We start from the raw sequence: 22,525 nt of genomic DNA on the forward strand, positions 1-22,525 counted from the left end.
ATAAGTCATGTGCTCCAGCCCCCTAATCATTTTGGATGCCCTCCGCTGGACTCTCTCCAATTTATCCACATCCTTCTTGTAGTGTGGGGCCCAAAACTGGACACAGTACTCCAAATGAGGCCTCACGAGTGCTGAGTAGAGGGGAATGATCACATCCCTCAATCTGCTGGAAATGCCCCTACTTATACAACCCAAAATGCCATTAGCCTTCTTGGCAACAAGGGCACACTGTTGACTCATATTCAGCTTTTTGTCCACCGTAACCCCTAGGTCCTTTTCTGCAGAACTGCTGCCCAGCCATTCGGTCCCTAGTCTGTAGCAGTGCATGGGATTCTTCCGTCCTAAGTGCAGGACTCAGGTCTAGCTATTGGACTTTAAATTCATACCCTGCTTTAATCCAAATTAATTTCCCTGTGTAGACAAACTTTATTATGAATTGACTAAAGATGTGAAAGGTAATAAATGCACATAAAGTAATACATTAAGCTCCTCCAGAAGTAAAGTGGCTGTAGGTCACTGTAGTTTAATCTTTCAATACTGTTTTTTGTTTATTTTTCCATAGGGGTCTCATGCGACGTCCATCACCATAGTGTCTGGGTGCCTACTGGGGCAAATGGTGGCATTCATACTGGAGCTGATCTGGAGTAAATCCAGGTCTTCAGTCCAGGTTTGCTGGTGAATGTTTTCTAAGCACAGAGCGCTAGGAGAAGGTCTCAGACACCCTGGCTTGGGCTCTGATTCTGGTTCCTTTGCTTTGGAAGTTTCTTTCTCTTTTCAGGGAAGAGAAAAGGATCCCCCCTCCCCCCCGAGGCAGGTTTCTGTCCGCACTGCTGGGGTGCACAATGGGGGAGGTTTCCTTCGCTTTTCCCCACCAGGGGGCTCTGGGTATTGCTCAGGGAGGAGAAGCTCCTAGGGCTCTGCTCTCTCTGCTCAGCAGACCGGGGGTTGAGCTTCCTGGGTCAGATGCAGCCGCTGCAGCTCCATTGTGAGCGGACCGACCTGCATTAACCCGGCTTTGCCCGCACCAGCCCCTGAGCCGGAGCCTGCAGGTGAGGGGCGAGACCCGGGAGAAGGGCTGGGGCCGGGCAGGAAAGTGACTCTGCACCACCGGCCCCTCCTCGCCCCAGCTCTGCTCCCGGGGGGGTCTGCGAGTCCCAGAGCTGCTGCCCGCCCTGACACCCCCCCCCGGCTCTGCCCCCCTGATCCCCCGCAGGAGCCGAGCCAGCTCCAGGGAGCGAACGCCCCGGGCCGGGCCAGGGACCGAGTCTCCCAGCCCGAGGGGAGGGGGCGGGAGGGAGACAGGGGCAGAGCCTGGCAGGGGCAGCAGGAGCGATCAGTGGGGAGGGAGGTTCCCGGCTCCCAGCCCTGCCCAGCCCCATTCCCTGCAGCACCCCGGGGCACAGTGACTTTCCTGGGGAGAAGGGGAGGAGCAGGGAGAGGAAAAGCCAGTTCCTGCCTCTGCCTGGTCCCCGCGCTGCTGGGGGGATGCGCTGCCCTGGGGGACAGTGTCAGGGGGGATCCCCCAGAGCGGCTCCTTTGGTTCTGCTCCTTTCTGGGGTTTGGTTCAGACTGTGGGTAGAAATGCGCTGACTCCTGGAGGGAGAGGCCGGGTCTGTGTTGTAATAAAGCGGGGCACAGACTCAGGGGGAGTCAGTTATTTTTTGTCCCGGTGCAAAATTCTTCAGCAAGGTCCAGACTCCCGAGAGAATCACATAAAAAAAATAGCAACAATAACAATCAATACATAAAAAAGATGTTGGGGTCCCCTTCAAAAGCGTCTGGCAGGCCGGGGCTGGGCAGCCGTCCGCGCATTGACTGCCCCATGGCTAGGGCATCTGTCTGCAGGGAAGGAGCCAGGAGGGAATCGGGGCGTGAAATGGTGCCAAGGCCCTTTTGAAACCTCCCTTCTCGCCCTGACAGGCTGCAGAATAACGTCCGGATTGGGAAATGGCTGCTGTGGAACCAGCTCAGGTAGGGGGGTTTCTGGAATGTATGGAGGGAGATGGGCAGAAAACGCAGGGGGGTGAAGAAGATGGGGGTGAGCAGGCAGCAGAGGGTGACAGACCTGTGGCTGGGACTTGCGTGACCTGGAGCCTGGTTTATGGAACAGGCCCACTGGGAAGAAAGCTAGTAGGGGTGCCGTGGTATCCGCATCTTCCCCCTCTGTCTGGCTTATGAGCAAGAATAGGTGCTGACTTCTATTTTTCTCTGGGAGTGCTCCGCCCCCTCCACTGAAGCCCTATCCCCACTGCCCACTGTGGGTCGGCACCTATGCTTATGAGTCTTGCTGCGGGGGCTACCAGAACCCTCCCCTCCTCACGCTGGGTGGGTTGTGAGGGTTGAACCTCGGGATATAAAAGTGTGATGAATCTGCAGCACCCGCGCTAAGGCGACAGCCCCATTAGCTCAGGTGCAGGAACAGACTCTGTGGAGCTAGTCCAAGTTTTTCAACCCCAGCGTTTTCCCAGCAGGACCAGGTGCAATGGGCGATTGCCACAGCTGGGATGTGGGGCGAACCCCGTGCCTTGGTGGAAGGGCGTTGTGGGATCCCCATCCAGCATCCCAAGAGGGAGGAGAGCGAGGCTGAGGAGCAGAGCCCTGGCTGGCCCTTGTCCCCGCGGAGGCCATCCCAGTCCTGGCTGGGATGCTCAGAGGGGGAAGATTCTCCGTTGAGGACGGCGCAGACACCTCACCGGTCTCGGGAAGGGGCAGACACTGCTGGCCTTGAACAAGTGGTGCCGTCCCGTGACTGGCCTCACGGGGACGAGGTTCCTTCGTTCCCCCGGGAGGCACCTGAGACCTGCGGCTCCATGCGGACAGGCCCCACCAGGGGCCGTGCCGAGGGCAAGGTGGCCGTTTCAGAGCAGGCCAGCGAGGAAGCCCATCGGTTGCAGTTCCGCTCAGGCGCTGCCCGGCCCGGAGAAGCTCCCCGGGAGATGCTAGCCCGGCTCAGCCGGGCTGCTCGGCTCTGGCTGCGGCCCGGGGAGCACACCAAGGAGCAGATTGTGGACGTCATCGTGCGGGAGCAGTTCCTGGGGGCGCTGCGGGCGGACGTGCGGGCCTGGGTGACGGCGAGGGAGCCCCGCAGCAGCGAGGAGGCGGCTGCGCTGGCTGAAGCCTGCCTGGGGCAAGGGGAGTCGACCCAGCCTGCTCAGGTAGCTGATATGGCGCGAGGGGGGGAAATTGTGAGGGAGCAGAGCCAGGCGTGGGGCTGAGAAGGGATGATGGGAGAGACAGATCTGATGGGAAATCAAAGGATAAAATGTCGCCCCCCACACCGCCCCGATATGATGCTGTGGGGCAGGGGTGCTGGAATAGGGGGAGCCGGGGGGCCATCGCCCATCCACTTTTTGCCATGGGCCCCACCCCTGGCCGCCTTCTTCCTCCCTAGGCCCTGCTCCCCAGCCAGGCTGGCAGCTGGAGCCCAGGGCTGGTGGAGGGTCTGCGGCTCCTCACAACGGCCTGCACGGCTCTTACCATGGCCAGGCTGTGGCTCCGAGTCCCCGGCCGGAACCGGGTTAGGGTAAGAGCCATGTGTGCAGCTGTGGGGAACTGTGGGCCCTGCACCTGCCCTGGGCGGGGACACGGGCCTGGGGCTGCTCTTGAGCTCCCCCACCCCGGGCAGGTGGAGGGTCCACAGCTCCTCAGAGCTGCCAGGGCTCCCCGGCTGGTCTCCAGCTGCTGGCCTGGCTGGGGGATGGGTCCTTGGGGGAAGAGCCAGGGCCACGGAAGGGGCAGGGTCTCCTTCCTGCCCCATGTTTGGGAAGGCAAAAAAGAAACATGCTGGGTTTTCTAAATCTGTTTCCCTTTGGGCAAGTTCAGTTCTTCAGATCTAGATCTGAACTCCGCCGCTCGAGTCTCAAGCTACTGTAAAGCAGTGGTTCTCAACCAGAAGTACGTGTCCCCCTGAGGATACACAGAGGTTTTCTAGGGGGTACATCAACTCCTCTAATATTTGCCTAGTTTTACATCAGGCTACATAAAAAGCACTAGCAAAGTCAGTACAAACTGAGATTTCATATCAACAATGACTTGTGTACAGAGCAGTATAAACTATACACTGAAATGTAAGTGGAATATAAATATTGTAATTGGTTTATTTTATAATTAGATGGTAAAATGAGAATGCCAGCAATTTATCCATAATAGTGGCTATGACCCTTTTGTATTTTTGTGTCTGATTTTGTAAGCAAGTTGTTTTTAAGTGAGGTGAAACTTGGGGATACACAGGACAAATCAGACTCCTGAAAGGGGCACAGTCATCTGGAAAGGTTGAGAGTCATTGCTATAAAGCAAAGAACGTGGCTGTTCATTGTTATATTTCAGGCCACCTCTAGTCCATAGCTTGGGGGGAGAGGGGGCGGTGAGATTCTCAAAAATAAACCAGCAAAACTTGCATAAAACAGCATGACAGGGTGACATGGTCCCTTGACAGAATAGAAGGAACCGAAGAGAGAAGTTAACCTTGTGGACTGAGCCAGATACTAAAGGTTCAGGTTTCATTTGGCTGGGTGAGAATAAAGAGCAGGAGGGCTCCATCTCGGACCTGTTGGAACCTGCAATTGGAGGAATTCCAGCTAAGGAGCTTCCATAGATTTGTTGGTTCAGTCCCTGTGAACCCAGTGGGAACCACCTCAGTTTCACATACTAACAAGTGACCTTCATCCTGGGACACTGAAGGTGCATTAGGTATCAGAGGCATAGACGCCAACTCTGTGGGTGCTCCAGCACTTAAGGACCCATGGAAAAAAAATAGGGGGTTCTCAGCACCCACCAGCCACAGCATTTGGGCAGACCCGGGTTGGTTGCCGATCAGCTGTTTAGCAGGGCCCCTGGGCTGGCCAGGCTCAGGGAGGACGGAGAGGAGCCAGGAGCGGCAGGAAGGGGACTGAGAGGAGCGAGCAAAGGGCAGGTGGGGAAGTTGTGGGATGGGGCGGGAAGAGGCAGAGTGAGGACGGAGCGTTGTGGGGACGGGGCCTTGGGCGAAGCACTCACTGGGAAAAATAAGTCAGCGCCTATGAGCAGAGGGAATGGCCAGAGGCCTGAATGATGCATGTGGAAATGGTAGACCTAGCAGTGAGTGAGCCGTTGAGCAGCACTTGGGAGCAGTAGGGATGAGATTGCAACTTGCAGATTATGGGTATTATAAGCCTTACTGAAAGTACACAGGAAACTAGAACAGTCTGGGGCAGGTGGGATTATGGCTGGGGAACAGGTCCTGAGTGGGGACTGTGGTTGTTTCAGGGGGCGGTGACCTTCGAGGAGGTGGCTGTGTATTTCACGGAGGAGGAGTGGGCTGTGCTGGACCCCGGTCAGAGAGCCCTCTACAGGGACGTCATGCAGGAGAATTACAAGAGCGTGACCTCGCTGGGTAAGGGATTCCTTGTTCCCTTGGGTATTACAAGCTTTCTCTCCACAAATATCACGTTCAGTGCTTAACCCTTCAGAGTAACGCTTTGCTATTAATTTCTCTCACTCTTTGACTTTCCTCCCCCATTGTTTGGGTGGAAAAGGACAGGCGGGACAAAGTAGAACTCTGGCAGAAGGTGGCAATTCCACACAATTTCTAAACTGACAATTTTTTAAAAAATCTGACAATTTAAAAAAAAATTGTTCTTCCCCCCCCAAAAAAGAATTACAATTTCAAAATACTTTCTAAAAATGGAATTGAAAGCTAAACTGTTTTGCAAATGAAATAATTTTCAACCAAATCTCATTTTCTGAAAAGAAGTCTTTTTTGTTGAAAGTTTCATTCCCCGCTACAGCTCGGTATCTGGCCTAAGTGGTTTGATATTAGTGCTGTTTGAGCATCTTCTCCAGGGGGCAAAGCATGTCTGACTCTTCCGAAGGGTCTCCCATGTCTGTCTTCTGATGCCACATCCCCACAGCGTAGGGGAGGGGCCGGGTTATGTCATGGAACTTTCTTTGTAACAATCATTCCACAAGCCATTCATTCACCCCCATCCCACAATGTTCTTCCCCCCTCAGCAGGATTTCTCATTCCCAAACCCGACGTGATCTCCCGGCTGGAGTGAGGGGAAGAGCCGTGGGTCTCAGATCCCCAGGGCTCCGAGGAAAGGGGGAGTCCATCTAGCCCTTTATCCCTCAGTGACCAGTATCAGGTGCTTCATAGGGGTGGCAAGAAACTCCCTATTGGACAATTATGGAACAACTTGTTTATAGTTTCTCCTAGCCCCCTTTCTCTGGACAGTTAGTGGTTGGTTTATACCCTGAATGAGGATTTAGTTCCCTTCCTTGGGGCCTTCTCATTCTGCGTTCCTCTCTCCTCCCAAACCTTCCCTGCCCCCTCTCTTCCACCATTGCGGTTGTTCCTTCCTTCCTTCCCTGTCCCTTCTCTGCAGATCTCAGCTTCATGGTTCCATCTCACCCTTCAACTGACTGCATCTAGTTTCTCTCCCCACAGCTCCCCTGGCAGAGGCAGAGGCTGGCACAGAAGGGATAGAGCTGGAGAGGTGAGTGACGGAGGCTCTTCTCCTCATCATCTGTCCCTGGTGCTTACCTATCCCCTGCGCGTGTGCTCCCAGGACTAGAGAGGAACTGCCCTGTATCCCCAGGACTGCGATGACCCAGAGTCACTCCCATCTGACAATGTCTGGTGTGAAATTATCAAGCCAGTTCCCAGTGGGGCAGTCTTGCCCCATCCCTATTATTACTCATCAGCCCTGTTGGGAACAGCTTCAGCAGAGAGGCCAGTGACTGACAGGGACATGTAGACAGGATGGCCATCAGGCTGTGAGGAGAGATGGTGGGATCAGGAGCCACAGAGCCCTCAGAGACTTCCCCTCAGAGCCATGGCTCAGGGAGATAGGCTTCGTCCAGACCCCTCTCTTGACATTTGATTCTTGCAGTGCACCAGGATTGGAGGATAAACCAGAGGAGGTGCCTGAGCCCAAAAAGGAAGAGGACGAGGATGAAGACTTCACCAAGGAAGATGACCTCACTTACACCGACGACCTGCGAGATGAGAATTACCACCCCTCACTGGACAGGTAAGGGAAGCTAGAGCTGGGCTGGGAGGCAGCTGGCTGCACTGCTCTCTGAAGGGCTTCCAGGCTGGACCAAAGTCTGGCACTTTACGAAGAGTCTGTGTAGGTTCTTTCTGACGTAATGCCACAGCCCGGCTCTTCTGTCCCTTCACCTTCCGTGACTCTTTCGTACATTAACAATTAACACAGGAACCCACAGGGCGCGTACAAAACAAGGTGTCTCTCTCCATAGCTTTTCCTGGATCCCTGCCCTTTCCCACCCCCTCCCTGATTTGTGGTTGCCAACTCTTTGCTGGCATAATTAAAGCCTCACTCTAATTTCACACTCAGCTGTGGTACCCTGGGATGCTCATAAACACCACTGCTGAGAGCATATGCTCCTCATTCTCAGTTGTGTGAGTGAGATCAGAATCTGGCCCTGGAATTGTAAATTCCCCAGGATAGGGACCTTATTTTAATTATTGATAAGAGGAGAGGAAGGGATTTGCCCACTGCGTGGTCAGAGGGTAAATGGCCCTTTGAAGGCTCAGGGGCCCAGTCCACCTCTTACAGGCTCCACAATGGGGAATGAGGCAGCTCAGGTTCACCCAAGGATAATGAGAAGCAGTTAATTAGGCAGGGAAGAACCTGGGCATGATAAAAAAATATTAAAGACCTCAGTTAGAAGGGGAGTTCCTGAGAAGAAAGACAGCTGCTAGAGAGCTGTCCTCTAGCAGGCTGGTGAACGGCTAACACTCCAAAGAGAGAGACGTGGGGCAAGCCTACAGAGGGGGAGAGGCAGGAGGGAGCAGCAGCAAGGGGCTGACAAAGAGTGGTTCTGGCTGATCCAAACGGGCCCTGAGCTGAACCCGGTGAGTTGGGCTGCCCTGGGCTCCCTGCGTACTCCAGCCAGGGGCTGGGGCCGGTTTTATTCAATATCTTCATTAACAATCTGGAGGATGGTGTGGACTGCACCCTTAGCAAGTTTGCAGATGACACTAAACTGGGAGGAGTGGTTGATACGCTGGAGGGTAGGGATAGGATACAGAGGGACCTAGACAAATTAGAGGATTGGGCCAAAAGAAATCTGATGAGGTTCAACAAGGACAAGTGCAGAGTCCTGCACTTAGGACGGAAGAATCCAATGCACTGCTACAGACTAGGGACCGAATGGCTGGGCAGCAGTTCTGCAGAAAAGGACCTAGGGGTTACGGTGGACGAAAAGCTGAATATGAGTCAACAGTGTGCCCTTGTTGCCAAGAAGGCTAATGGCATTTTGGGTTGTATAAGTAGGGGCATTTCCAGCAGATCGAGGGATGTGATCATTCCCCTCTACTCAGCACTGGTGAGGCCTCATTTGGAGTACTGTGTCCAGTTTTGGGCCCCACACTACAAGAAGGATGTGGACAAATTGGAGAGAGTCCAGCGGAGGGCAACAAAAATGATTAGGGGGCTGGAGAACATGACTTATGAGGAGAGGCTGAGGGAACTGGGATTGTTTAGTCTGCAGAAGAGAAGAATGAGGGGGGATTTGATAGCTGCTTTCAACTACCTGAAAGGGGGTTCCAAAGAGGATGGATCTAGACTGTTCTCAGTGGTAGAAGATGACAGAACAAGGAGTAATGGTCTCAAGTTGCAGAGGGGGAGGTTTAGGTTGGACATTAGGAAAAACTTTTTCACTAGTAGGGTGGTGAAGAACTGGAATGGGTTACCTAGGGAGGTAGTGGAATCTCCTTCCTTAGAGGTTTTTAAGGTCAGGCTTGCCAAAGCCCTGGCTGGGGTGATTTAGTTGGGTTTGGTCCTGCTTTGAGCAGGGGGTTGGACTAGATGACCTCCTGAGGTCCCTTCCAACCCTGAGATTCTATGATAAGAAGGTTCTAAACACAGGAGACCTAGGGCTGACTGACGCCTACTAGAGCCATGGAACTTCTGACTCCCCATCACCCTGAAGGAGCCAGAGACTGCTGAGGAGAAGTCAGGTTGTAACAAGGACTTGTGTGTGAGAGCATCAGGGGGTGGAGCCAAGTTGGTGTAGCTCCCCATCTTGCCACAAGGGGGATCTGATAGACAAAGGCCCCTTATTTCACCCACACAGTGAGTCAGTTTCAGAGCTAGGAACAGAACCCAGGTGTTCTGCCACCCAGTCTTGTGCCTTAACCACAATCCCATCCTTCCTCCCAAGCTTCCTTGCGACTTAGTCCTGATCCTGGGAACGAGAGACCCATTTGTTAAACATACTCTGCAGAGGGAAAGCTGCTCTGACAAATCTAACCCTGAGTGTTATGTGACTAAACTCTCAGCTCTAACTTGACGTGAACATGGAATAATACATTGATTCCTTTAGCACTGGCTTGGAAGAGATGCTTTTAGTCTGTGTGCCTCTCCCTTGGTGGCATTGGGTTGCTTTCCCTCTGGTTCCCATGTCTAGCTTCGCCTGCCATTAGAGAGCCCCCTCTCCCAGGTTGTAACCAGTTCTTGTGTCCATCTGGTCCATCCAGTGACTCCGAGCTGAAAAGAGAGCAAAGCCAGACCAAGAGCCGCAAGAGACCCGTGGAGGGTGCGCAGCTGCCTACTGAGACGAGTCCAGCCAACGGCAGCCCCTCTGAGGAGCAGGCGGTGCAATCCAGGTGAGAGGGGAAGACAGGCAGAGGGCCAGTACAGGTGAGGAGGGGGAGCCTGAGCACATAGGGAGAGGAGAAAGGAAGGCGAGAAGTGGGTGAGTGAGAAGGAAGGGATTGAGGTCAGTTTGTCTATCTCAGCTCAATCATCCAAGCGGCTCTGGGCCCACCTGAGAAGTGACTGCATTTCCCATCCCCAGAGCTTTTGAATGCTGGCTAACCTATAGGCCTGAGGGCGTGCGTGGGGCTGCCCTGTGCTCTGTAACTACAGACCCCTGGCAATAGCAGCCAGACCAAACCGCAGCCAATTCCCAGCGCAGAGCTGTCTTCCACACCACACTGGGTGTCTCAGGCCTGCTCTACACTTAAAATGTAAAAGCAGCAAAGAGTCCTGTGGCCCCTTATAGACTAACAGATGTATTGGAGCATGAGCTTTCGTGGGTGAATACCCACTTCGTCGGGTGCATGTAGTGGAAATTTCCAGGGGCAGGTATATATATGCAAGCAAGAAGCAGGCTAGAGATAACAAGATTAGTTCAATCAGGGAGGATGAGGCCCTCTTCTAGCAGTTGAGGTGTGAAAATCAACCTCCTTTGGTTTCACACCTCAACTGCTAGAAGAGGGCCTCATCCTCCCTGATTGAACTAACCTCATTATCTCTAGCCTGCTTCTTGCCTGCATATTTATACCTCCCCCTGGAAATTTCCATTACATGCATCCAACGAAGTGGGTATTCACCCACAAAAGCTCATGCTCCAATATGTCTGTTAGTCTATAAGGTGCCACAGGACTCTTTGCTGCTTTTACAGATCCAGACTAACACGGTTACCCTCTGATACTTAAAATGTAGATCGACATGGCTACATCACTCAGAGGTGTGAAAAATGTCTCACCCCTAAGCGCCATAGCTATGCTGACCTAGCCCCTGATTAGATGCAGCCAGGTTGATGGAAGAATGCTTCTGTATGAAATAAAATTATTCTACTCAACTGCCAGGGGGGGAAATTTGTCACGTACACATGGGAAAAAGAAGGGAAAAATGCAGCATCAGTTATGGATAGTCTTAACTCAGGAAGTTCTTTCGAGAGGAAATATAGCCAAACTCCAAGCCCGCAGACAATAGAACTTTCTGTGCCTGCATCCTATAGATAACTAACTGCTTGGTTTGCAAACTAGCGCAAGGGTGGGGGGAGTAGATGAACAATAAGGGGTCATGAGGGCAGATACATGTAGCTTGCTAATTATGTATGGTAATGATAGCAAATTTTGGCCAATCATAGAGCGATAGATTATCACAGTCAACTGCATATAATACTTTGGTGTAAGTGTTTTCTTTGTTCTTGCTGACTTGTGAGCTCGAACCCAATTGCAATTGAAATAAGCAGATCGCCCCTCCTGGGGCTCCTTGCTTGACTGGCTGTGTCCGTCTCTCCTTATTCCTCAACTGGAACGGACAGAAATTTCTACCACATGTATATCTTGCCAGTGCTGCTCGCGGAGGATGCTCAGCTGCTATGATGGGAGCCATGTGTGGACCTGAGCAAAGCCCAGAGACATTAATAGAGATTCTTTCCATTGACTTCAATGGCAGTGGAGCCAGTGATGGAACTAGGGGACAACGAAGGAGACAAACGTACTAGAGTCTAGGTAGAGAGGGAGAATATAGTAGGGCTGAAGTTTGCCCATGTCACAACTCAATTCAATGCAGGTGGAGCTGTCAGGGAACCAGTTGCAGCTCCCTGATCCTGCACCATCTGCCCTCTGCTCCTCAACTGCTCTAACTTTATACCACTGGCATAAGATCCCAAACATCAATGGAGGATTGATATATCAGAGCTCCCTGCACAGCACCAGAGAGTGCACGGACGGTTCCACAGGAGCCATCTCTGCCTGGGGAGAGTTCCACTGGCACAAAGGGATTGCTCCTCTGGCCCTGTGGGGCCAGAACATGGCCTCTCTGTGTTACGCAAGTGGTACAAAGTGGCTGTAGTGTACTGCAGTATCCTGCTCGCCAGGGGAGAGATGAATGGCTAAATAGGGCTTCAGTGTGTAGGGAGTTACTCCTGGGGGAATTTTGCACCAAAATCTTAAAAATTCTGTGCACAATATTTTAAAATTCTACATATTTTATTTGTCAAAATAATACAAGCCTGGGAGTGAACCTGTAGGGTTGCTGGATGTGGGTGGGAGAAGTATGAAACAGGTTTTTTTTGGGGGGGGAGGAAGGGAGGAGGAGGGAATTGTTGGGGAACCTCTCCCCATGACTCTCCCATTCAGTCAGGCACATCTGCAAATGACCCCTTAGAATCTCAGGGTTGGAAGGGACCTCAGGAGGTCATCTAGTCCAACCCCCTGCTCAAAGCAGGACCAAACCCAACGAAATCATCCCAGCCAGGGCTTTGGCAAGCCTGACCTTAAAAACCTCTAAGGAAGGAGATTCCACTACCTCCCTAGGTAACCCATTCCAGTTCTTCACCACCATACTAGTGAAAAAGTTTTTCCTAATGTCCAACCTAAACCTCCCCCTCTGCAACTTGAGACCATTACTCCTTGTTCTATCATCTTCTACCACTGAGAACAGTCTAGATCCATCCTCTTTGGAACCCCCTTTCAGGTAGTTGAAAGCAGCTATCAAATCCCCCCTCATTCTTCTCTTCTGCAGACTAAACAATCCCAGTTCCCTCAGCCTCTCCTCATAAGTCATGTGCTCCAGCCCCCTAATCATTTTTGTTGCCCTCCGCTGGACTCTCTCCAATTTATCCACATCCTTCTTGTAGTGTGGGGCCCAAAACTGGACACAGTACTCCAAATGAGGCCTCACCAGTGCTGAGTAGAGGGGAATGATCACATCCCTCGATCTGCTGGAAATGCCCCTACTTATACAACCCAAAATGCCATTAGCCTTCTTGGCAACAAGGGCACACTGTTGACTCATAACAAGGGCACACTGTTGACCCCTTGTGTCCCTGCACACTCTTTTCGCCCCTCCCTCCCCCTGGTCTCCATGTGGCCCTGCTCCCCCACTCCTATTTGTCCATGGGCTCAAAGTTGTCACCCCACTAGCTCCTGTGCTCCCACCCTAGTCTGTCCCCCCCACTATCCCTTCGGAACCTCAGTCTGTGTGACCCGCCGCCCCCCCCCACCCCTCCCAGCAGCACCATGTGCCCCGCTCTGCCCCACTCCGTATCCTGTGTCTCCTCACCTGGCAGGGCACTGTGAAAAAGGCAGCCTCTGTCCCCTCCCCCTCTGTGGCTAGTTGCTCTGACCCATGTATTAGCTGCCCTCTCTTCTGATGTCACATCAGTCCCTGGTGGGTGAAAGGTGTAATTGCAGCTTCCTTCACCTCCCAGTCAGAATCAATTATTCTACAGGGGAAAAAATATCTGTGGGGTGTATTAATTCTGCACTTGTGCAGTGACTCAGAATTCCCCCAGGAGTAAACTAATGCTGTAGTTTTCACAGGGTTTTATCACAGAATGATAATAAATATCATTTATTCACAGCAGTGAAGTATCTGGTTCTCTGCACTGAAGCTGCTAATGTGAATTGGTAATACTTTTATGCAGAAAATGATGTATGCATTAGCATCTTGTTTATTAGATTATAAGGCCAGAAGGGACCATTGTGATCACCTAGTCTGACCTCTTGCATAATGCTGGCCATTGGACTTCCCTGAATTAATTCTTGTGTGCACTACAGCAGATCTTTTAGAAAAACATCCGATCTTAATTTAAAGATTGCCAGTGATGGAGAATACACCACAACCCTTGGCAAGTTGTTCCAAGGGTTAATTACCCTCATTGTTAAAAATGTGCCTTATTAACAATTTGAATTTGTCTAGCTTCAATTTCCAGCTTCTGGATCTTGTTATACCTTTGTCTGTTAGATTGAAGAGCCCTCTGTTATTGAATTTCTAGATAAATGATGCTGAAAATTTGCTCATTGCTGAGAAGATGTGTTTGTTTTAATACTAGCTTCTGATGTTGATAGTTGAGTTAATCTCTGAAGATCCAAGGAAGCCAGGTTAAGATTGGGTGGGTGTTTGAAATTGCTTTGGGTGACTGAGCCTAATGCAACCTTCATTGAGGTGAGAGGAATGACTCACAATAAATCACTGGGAATTGGGTCAGGTCCTTAGTGAATGGTTAGGCTCCAAGTCACCAAGGTATTTAAAAGTCAGTACTGCTGATCTCAAGTGTACAGAAGTAATGAGTCACATCTCAAAAATCATGAGTATTTGATTTGGGGTTTTTTTTGTTTTGGATTGTTTTGGATTTTTCTAATAATAAATTATAGGTTCTTTAAATTTGTCTTCTGGTTTCTGAGCCTTTAGGTCACACTCAGGACACATTTTCGATGTTTTTTTCCCCCAAGCGTGAGGGCTAGAAACTTACATTTTATCTAAATAAAAGCTAAAATTGTCCTGTGATCACTTGACTCCAGGAGCTGGGGCTGTAAGAAAAACACCAAATATCATGAGACGCTCAATAAAATCACAAGGGCTGATAATGGTGCCTGTGTTTAAACACATGGATAGTCCCATAGAAGTCAATGAGCTTACTCATATGCTTAAAAAGAAGCATATGCTTCAGTCTCTTGTTGAACTGCGGCCTTACATAACACCAGGGAATTAATTATAGACCCTAACTCTGTCTTTCCAGACTTTCTAATGTTTTTATTACATAGGGAGGTGTAAAAGCATTTCCTTTGGAATTAGCTGAATTAAGTGTGAACAGTCTTCCATCTTCAACTATCTCTTCACGGTGATATTTTTTTGTGGGGATTATGGCAGAAAGAAGCCCCAGAATATACACCCAAACACATACCAAGTAAGTATTAACATGCACAGTCAAGGCTCTTCTGCCTTTTTCTTTTCTAGATGTTTTTGTGACTTCAATTCTGTACTGAAAGTCTGTTAATGTCTGTTTTACAGGGGCTGTGAAACCAAGTAACAATTTGCTACCAGCAGAGAACAAGTTCTGGAGGCATTAATCGAAGCACAGCAGGAAATAATGGTAAATTATATATTTAATTTGTGCTCCCCTTCCTCTCCCTGCAGCATTTTAATTTTACCATTAGAGGGACACCATCTACTCAAAAATCATGCTTGTGTCTGAAAACTTTCTACCTACAAGTAATCTCTAAAATCACTGGAAATAAAAAGATTATTTCCGTATAAATTTTTCTTTTTCCTTCAGTTTCTTTACTTTGTGCATTTGAGAGCACTCTGTTACTAGTCATTTAGGGCCAGATTTTCAAAGGTGTGTAAGTGTGTAGTGGGATTTTTAAACATGCCTAGCTAAGTAGGAGAGATCTCAGACTCCCATTGAAATCAAATGTAGAGCACCTGAACTTGTCACTCATTTTAAAGATTGACTGAACTTGTTGATGGTGTCCCTTTAAGGTTTAAAGGAAGTAATGGATCAAATAAGTTACACATTGATGTGTGGTTTTTGCTGTAGCCAGTATGATACCAGCAGCTAGGAGATCGAGACAGGAAAAAAAATCTGAGGAGCAAGAGAAAGCATCAAGAGCACATCGCATACTGTAGTGTGTGTTCCTTTGCAGACAACTCTCATCTCCTTCTGTAAGTACCGTCATCCCAATCTGATGACAATACATGTGTGCAATATACAGTATTGCAAAATGTTGAGCAGCATCAACTTGCACTTGCAAAGTAAGCTGCATAGCCTACATCTTCTATCATGAAAATGGCAGATCGTCAGTGACTTGTAACATGTATTTTCTTCACCAAAATGGCAATTTAGCTATTTTCTAACTTCTTTTTCTTTTCAGGGCATTCCATCACTGACCAACAACAACAAAAGTGAATTGGCTGCAAGATTTACATTGAAAGGTTGATAATGCAGACAAAACATTTTAAATTAGATCAAACTTAAATGTATGTGACCAAACGTTCTCCTTGTTTAACAATATTAGATTAACTGTATTATACCTTTTTGCAATACAGTGTGTTTAAAGACTTTTTATTGTTGGTAAATAATACAATTTAATCATGTTTGTAACATAGGATAATTATATTTATTCACACTATAAATGATGGCCACCTGTAATTATTTTGTGCGGTGAGGAGTAGGTATTTAAGATAACTGTCAAACAGTACAGAAATAAAATCATTTTTCCTCTTATTTAATGAACAAAGTGGATTTTTCTAAAGGTTTTTAATGCTCTTTACTTTTATCATGCAAACGATGGACTTATTCAAGAGCAGCTTGGTTCTACTGACCTAGTCAAGTCTTATTATCATTTCATTCTTATTTGTATTACCGTAGTGATTAGGAACCCTAGGATGACCGCATTCAAGGGGTGTCTGACCAAATACGTCCACACTGCATTGTAGGTCTTAAATTGTTTACATCTCTATTACAAACCGTCGGAGCTTTGAAATTGTAGAGTGATGCTTTCTCCTTCGGTCTTATTGTTTTGTTCATCTTTTTACTTTAATTAAAAATGGGGAAATTTGATACCAAAAAAGCCATTAGGAGAATGGTATTGGTTGCACAGTTATGGCCAAATGTTCAAAATGTTCATCAGGGGCTTGGGAGCTGCTGAGTCCTCTTGAAAAACTAATCACTAAGACTAATTTCAGAAGCCCTGAGCACTTGAGATTCTAGTTGAAATTCAGGAGAGCAGACTGTGCTCCTCTCCTGTAGAAATCCATGACCAAGAGTGCTCAGAAGTCAGGCAAATGTTAAAGAATGCACATGTAACCTTAACTCTTCCCTCTTGTGCAACTGTTTTCCAATGTAGTCTATTAACTGTATGAACACATGCTATTTCTAAATATAGTGTTGTACAATTTCTTTTTCCTTGCCATGTTAGACATACACAGATAGGCTCTTGCGGTGTGTAATAGTTTTTGTATGCCAGGCAAACTGAGGTTACTTATATGGAAACATGCTGTTACTATGAGCACAGAAACCCAACTATTGTAGCATTGTGCAAGTTGTCCTCTGCTAGCTCGCTATCTGGTGAGTCTTGGAGCCTTTCACGGGGAAGAAAGCATTGAGCTCAGCTGCATCTAGCACGCCTGTTGTATATTTAGGCTTGGAAAGATTAGATTTTTATTGTTCAATGTCAATAAACATCCATACATACACACAAACTAATAAAAAAATACATCCATTGAAAATTTACAGAAAGGTAAAGCATGAAAAATGCTGCCTAAGAACATTTAGAGTTTGATTTAAAACAATTTATATATTGTGATACGATGTTGACTTTGTGTTTTTATAGTTACAGTAGAACCTCAAAGTTATAAACACCAGAGTTATGAACTGACCAGTCACCTCATTTGGAACCGAAAGTATGCAATCAGGCCACAGTAGAGCCAAAAAAAAGGAAATACAGGACAGTACTGTGTTAAACATAAACCGTTAAAAAAATAAATGGAAAGCAGCATTTTTCTTCTCCATAGTAAAGTTTCAAAGTTGCATTAAACCAGTGTTCACTAGTAAACTTCTGAAAGAACCATAACATTTTGTTCAGAGTTACGAACATTTCAGAGTTACGTACAATCTCCGTTCCCGAGGTGTTCGTAACTTTTAGGTTCTACTGTGTAAAGCTTCAACTTTTGAACCCTAGTGACTCCAGCAGCCTGGGGTGAGCTGGAGAAAAAGTCCTGTATCCTTTCAGCAGGATTTCTGTACCCTTTATCCTTTCTGTACCCTTTATCAGAAAGATGGAGGTGTGTACCAAGCCTAGCGGTCCAGGGAAACATCCTCCAAGATATTTAGGTGCCTGTCTCCCATTGATTTCAATGGGACTTAGGCATTTAAAGATCTTTGAGGATCTGAGCACTGGCCTCTACACCATCCTGACCTTCAAGACATGAAATTTGTAGTGCTAGGCCAAACTTGAGCTCTTCCTAGTGCCTGAGAGGCGTCGCTATGTCCATGTAGGTGTTAGTGAGACTTGGAGGTCCAGGAAGATATCAGAGCAATCTTAGGGTGACCACCCTGAATTCTCCTTTGACCAGGGTTTGCGTTGGGTCCTTGAGATCCAGGGCAGACCAGAGCCGTCCTGCACTCTCAGATGCAGAGGTGCTTGGAATGAAACCCTGTCACTCAGGGCCACAGGCTCTGTGGCAGGATTGACCGGACTTCCCCGGGTGCCCAGAGATGCTCTCATTTGGGGCAATCTGGAGCTTTGGCAAGAAGCCTGATCTCATAGGGAGGACTTGGGTGTCTGAGGTGAACGAAGGGGGAAAGACTCCTGCTGTCTCTCTGGAGGGCATTGAGCTGGCCGAATGCTCTGGATCCCTTTCCAACCCTCATCTGGTGCTTGCTAGAAAAAGGACTTGGGACCCTTCGTCTTCCTGGGCCGAGGCCACATGAGTCCTGAGAAGGGGCTATTGGGCACCCTTGGATTCTGCCACCTACATGAGACCAGGCACCAGATGCCCTTTCTGTGAGAGGCTGGTAGCTGGAGATCCCTGCCCCAGAGAAGGCCAGGCAGCCTTCATCTCCTATGCCTTCTCGCAGTGAGGGGATGAGGGAAATGTGCGTGGTGGAGATGGGAAGGGTGTACAGAAAAGGAAAACACAGGCCAGGGAAAGGGAGACAGCATGGGGAGAAAGGAGGAGGAAAGACACGCCCCTCTCTGGGAGCACCCAATCAGTGTGTTTCTTCCTTTGCAGCCGCAAGAAGCGAGGACAGCCGAGCAACAAGGATGTGGCCCTGATCATCCCCAAGAGAATCAGGTAGGACCCTGGCCTGGAACCCTGGCCATGACTGCTGGCTGCCCTGCCCTAGAGCCCTTATGGTAGCAGAGCTGGGCTGCAGACCAGTCCCTCGTATCCCTGCTCCCCACAGCTGGACTCCCCACTCCACTGAGCGACTGGTGGTGCCTCCTGAGAAGGGGAGTAGTTGGAGAGGGGCAGGATCTCCCTCTCTGTCTGGATTGGCCTCTTGGTGGGGGTGGCAGCACCATTCCAATTAGACTTAGAGGGGAGGTGTCAAGGTTCCTCCCTCACTCTGAACTTTAGGGTACAGATGTGGGGACCTGCATAAACTAAGCTTAACTACTGGCTTAGATCTGGTTTCGCTGCCACCATCCAGATTCCTCAGTCTGGAACAGCCCCTTTCCTCCAAAACCTTCCCCTCCCTGGGTAGCCTTGAGAGACTTTTTCACCAAGTTCCTGGTGAACACCGATCCAATCCCTTGGATCTTAACACAAGGAGAATGTAACCATCCCCCCTCCTTTCCCCCACCAATTCCTGGTGAGTCCAGATCCAATCCCCTTGGATCTTAAAACAAGAAAAAATCAATCAGGTTCTTAAAAAGAAAGCTTTTAATTAAAGAAAGAAAGGTAAAAATCATCTCTGTAAAATCAGGATGGAAAATAACTTTACAGGGTAATCAGATTCATATAGCCCAGAGGAACCCCCTCTAGCCTTAGGTTCAAAGTTACAGCAAACAGAGGTAAAATCCTCTCAGCAAAAAGGAACATTTACAAGTTGAGAAAACAAAAATAAGACTAACACGCCTTGCCTGGCTGTTACTTACAAGTTTGAAATATGAGAGACTGGTTCAGAAAGATTTGGAGAGCCTGGATTGATGTCTGGTCCCTCTTAGTCCCAAGAGTGAACAACCTCCAAAACAAAGAGCACAAATAAAAGACTTCCCCCGCACCAAGATTTGAAAGTATCTTGTCCCCTTATTGGTCCTTTGGGTCAGGTGTCAGCCAGGTTTCCTGAGCTTCTTAATCCTTTACAGGTAAAAGGATTTTGGTGTCTCTGGCCATGAGGGATTTTATAATATTGTACACAGGAGGGCTGTTCCCTTCCCTTTATAGTTATGACAGGAGGAAAAGCCCCATTAGCCCCAGAGCCACCCAACAGGGGCTGCTTCTCAAAGCCCATTACCTAACATACTTTTCAATGGCCCCAGTGATGGGCAATCCTCTTGCCATTTGGTCTCCTGCCCATTCCCCCTTGCAACCACCCATCTCTGTCCCTTCATACGCTCACAGCCTAGTGATACTCCCTGGCATTTCTCGCATCCCCACTGCACTCATCAGTTGGCATCTTCCACAGGGCGTGTGACCCACCCCTTAGCGCCCCCACCCGCACACCTTCCCCATTTCTAGTGGTGTGCTTTGTCCAATCTCTCCACCACCCCACCCCCAATACTTTACACAGCTAATCGAGAGACCAGAGCAGATGGGCACAGATGGGAGAAAAGAGGTTGGAAAGGAGATGGAGAGCCAGTGAGGCATGGAGATGAAGGGGGCTTTATCCAGACGTCACAAGCCACAGAGGAGAGGTGACGAAGGCAGCTGGTGAGCAGGGAAAGATCCAGGGAGGTGGCTGCAGAGGACACGGCTCTTGCCCCTGCAGCGGGGGGATGGAGAGGACAGAGAGAAGGTCTACAAGGGAGGGTTTGAGAACCGAGGGGCTGCTGGACTGCATCCTGGCTCCATCAATAACCTGCAAGATCCTCACCTCCTCCTCTCTACAGGAAAGCAACCAAGCGCGAGATGCTCCTGTGTGATTTCGAGGGCTGCGGCAAGATCTTCTCCAACCGCCAGTACCTGAACGTGAGTGACACTCGGTTCAGTGTGACCCACCGGTGAACGTATGTTACAGGTCCCTCTCTGTGCCTGATCCACAGAGAATATGAGTCTTCAGTGGTTTTACCATAGTTCAAGCTGTAGCTACTCATGTGTTTAATTCTGGACATCCCCATTTCAATCCCTGGCCCAAATGGGAGCTGTCATATATGCCCCAGTCGCTCCCATCTGACTGGCCATTCAGTGAAACGAGTCCGTGTCCTCAGTTCCCAGCAGGACAAGATTCTATATCAGGCTAAGGCCCTGACCCAGAGCCGATCGACATCCATAGTAAGATTCCCACTGATTGCAGTCGACTTTGGAACATGATCCAATCGGCCGCCTTTGCTGCAACCTCCACAGAGAGGCTGGGGGTGGACTGGGCCATAGAGATATGGCTTCCGGGTCTGCCATCCTACAGAGAGAGCCAAGTGGCACCAGGAGCCCTGTATTGGGGCTGCTGGTCCAGCCCCAAAGCCAAATCAAGCATTCCCTCTGACTCCCAGTTCTGTGGGAGGGCGCTCAGTTAGGTATGAACCAGGGAGGACGGACTGCAGGGTCTCTGGGCGGCAGCTGACCCTACCCTCTGCTTCCCCTTCACCCCTAAATGGCAGTACCACAGGAAATACCAGCACGTGCACCAGAAGACCTTCACCTGCTCCGAGCCCAGCTGCGGCAAATCCTTCAACTTCAAGAAACACCTGAAGGAGCACGAGAAGCTGCACAGCGGTCAGTGAGCCTGAGCACAGGGGCCTCAAAGCACCTGCCTTCTACAGTGCTGGGCTCCCCTCAACTCAGCACACACACACACAGCTCTCTGAGGCCCCTCCATCCGGCTTCAGTCCCAGTCAGTCCATGGCTGCTGCACGCTACAAGACACACACACGCGCACGCAGCCCTCTGCCAGGGCCCTCAGTCCAGCCCCGCAGCTCCCCTTCAGTCCCAGCTCTGGGCTCCTACACAATCATCTGCCAAATGCCCTCAATTCCAGCCCCACAATCTCACAGGTCTGCCAATGCATCTCAATCCCAACCCACAGGCCCTGGTATTGCAGCCCTGGGTTGGGCCCCTCCCTTTACACCTTTGCTGATGTCCTCAGTCCTGATCCATAGCCCCCAAGTCATGACCTGCAAGCGGCGCTGTTATCCTAGCCCCTGGAGCCCCACACACTGCTGCTAATGCATCTCAGTCTGGACCCACAGACTCCTCTGCTGTTCTGGTCCTGAGCTCCCCTATACACACAATTCTGCCAGTGCCCTCAATCCCAACCTGCAGGTCCCACTGTCATTCCAGCCCTGGACTCACTACCAATATCTGCTCTACCACCCCTGCTTTTCGACCCTGGACCTACTGCCCTTCTCTTGTCCCTACCTTGCTTCGCCTGGGTAAAATGCCCTGCCTTACATCCCGCTGGCCAGTGCAGCCAGTAACCCACTCTCCCTCCCCTGCAGACAAACGGGATTATATCTGTGAGTACTGCGCCCGCCTTCCGCACCAGCAGCAACTTGATCATCCACAGACGATCCACACGGGGAGAAACCCATACAGTAAGTAGCAACCCCGCTTGCTCGCTCTGTGACTTGGGGTCTCATCCTCTGTCTCATCCTCTGAGAATCGCAGCACTGAGAAGCCAAAGGTGGAAATGGCTGATTAGGTGCCATCGATCCAGTTCTGGAGGATACAGTCCCTAGGGCTGTCCGGGCCCGCTCCTAACTACACCCCAGACGTGGCCTCTCCCCTCACCCTGTTGATGCATACACCCATTAGATACTTGTAGATCAGAGGTCCCCAAAGGTGTGGAGAAATGTCCAGGAGGGCACAGCAGGGCCCAAAAGGTAAGGTAATAATTGGAGATATACCAATCTCCTAGAACTGGAAGGACCTTGAAAGGTCATTGAGCCCAGGCCCCCTGCCTTCACTAGCAGGACCAATTTTGCCCCCAGATCCCGTGCGTAAAGGGTGTATGTGCGCAGTGCAAAGGCAGGTGCGTGCAAGTGGCCTCCTCAAGGCGATTGGAACTCAGAACCCTGGGTTTAGCAGGCCAGTGCTCAAAACCACTGAGCTATCCTCCTCCTAGGCCAGCCCTCAACTCCCTGCCCCCAGCTCTGCTTCTCTCAAACCCATCCTCGCCCTGCCTCGTCCCATCCCCTGCTCCTGCCCGTGCCTGGCCCTATCCCCGGCTCCCGCGCCGTGCCTGGCTCCCATCCCCAGCCCTCAATGCAGCGAGCTTGCTCCCGCCCCGCATCCGCCCCCAGTGCCTCAGGCCCCCGGCTGGTGCTCTGTTCCCAGCCCAGGGCCAAGGCTGGGGGTTGAGGCCAGTAGCAGAGCTGCACTGCTGCAGGCCTGGG

General features: G+C 50.1%; 1 protein-coding gene across 1 annotated transcript; it reads left to right on the forward strand.

Moving 5' to 3' along the window:
* The first annotated feature begins 812 nt into the window (after positions 1 to 812).
* Positions 813 to 21,732, forward strand: LOC120383104 (neurotrophin receptor-interacting factor homolog). The gene is made up of 11 exons (XM_039500730.1): positions 813 to 1,049; positions 1,921 to 1,971; positions 2,469 to 3,155; positions 5,245 to 5,371; positions 6,410 to 6,473; positions 6,870 to 7,010; positions 9,485 to 9,613; positions 18,264 to 18,326; positions 20,087 to 20,165; positions 20,792 to 20,906; positions 21,629 to 21,732. Exons 2-11 carry the CDS (start codon positions 1,948 to 1,950, stop codon positions 21,730 to 21,732), a joined length of 1,533 nt encoding a protein of 510 aa, XP_039356664.1. The 5' UTR covers positions 813 to 1,049; positions 1,921 to 1,947.
* The last annotated feature ends 793 nt before the right edge of the window (positions 21,733 to 22,525 follow it).

This window comes from Mauremys reevesii, linkage group 15, assembly GCF_016161935.1.
Source record: "Mauremys reevesii isolate NIE-2019 linkage group 15, ASM1616193v1, whole genome shotgun sequence".
Classification (NCBI taxonomy): domain Eukaryota; kingdom Metazoa; phylum Chordata; order Testudines; family Geoemydidae; genus Mauremys; species Mauremys reevesii.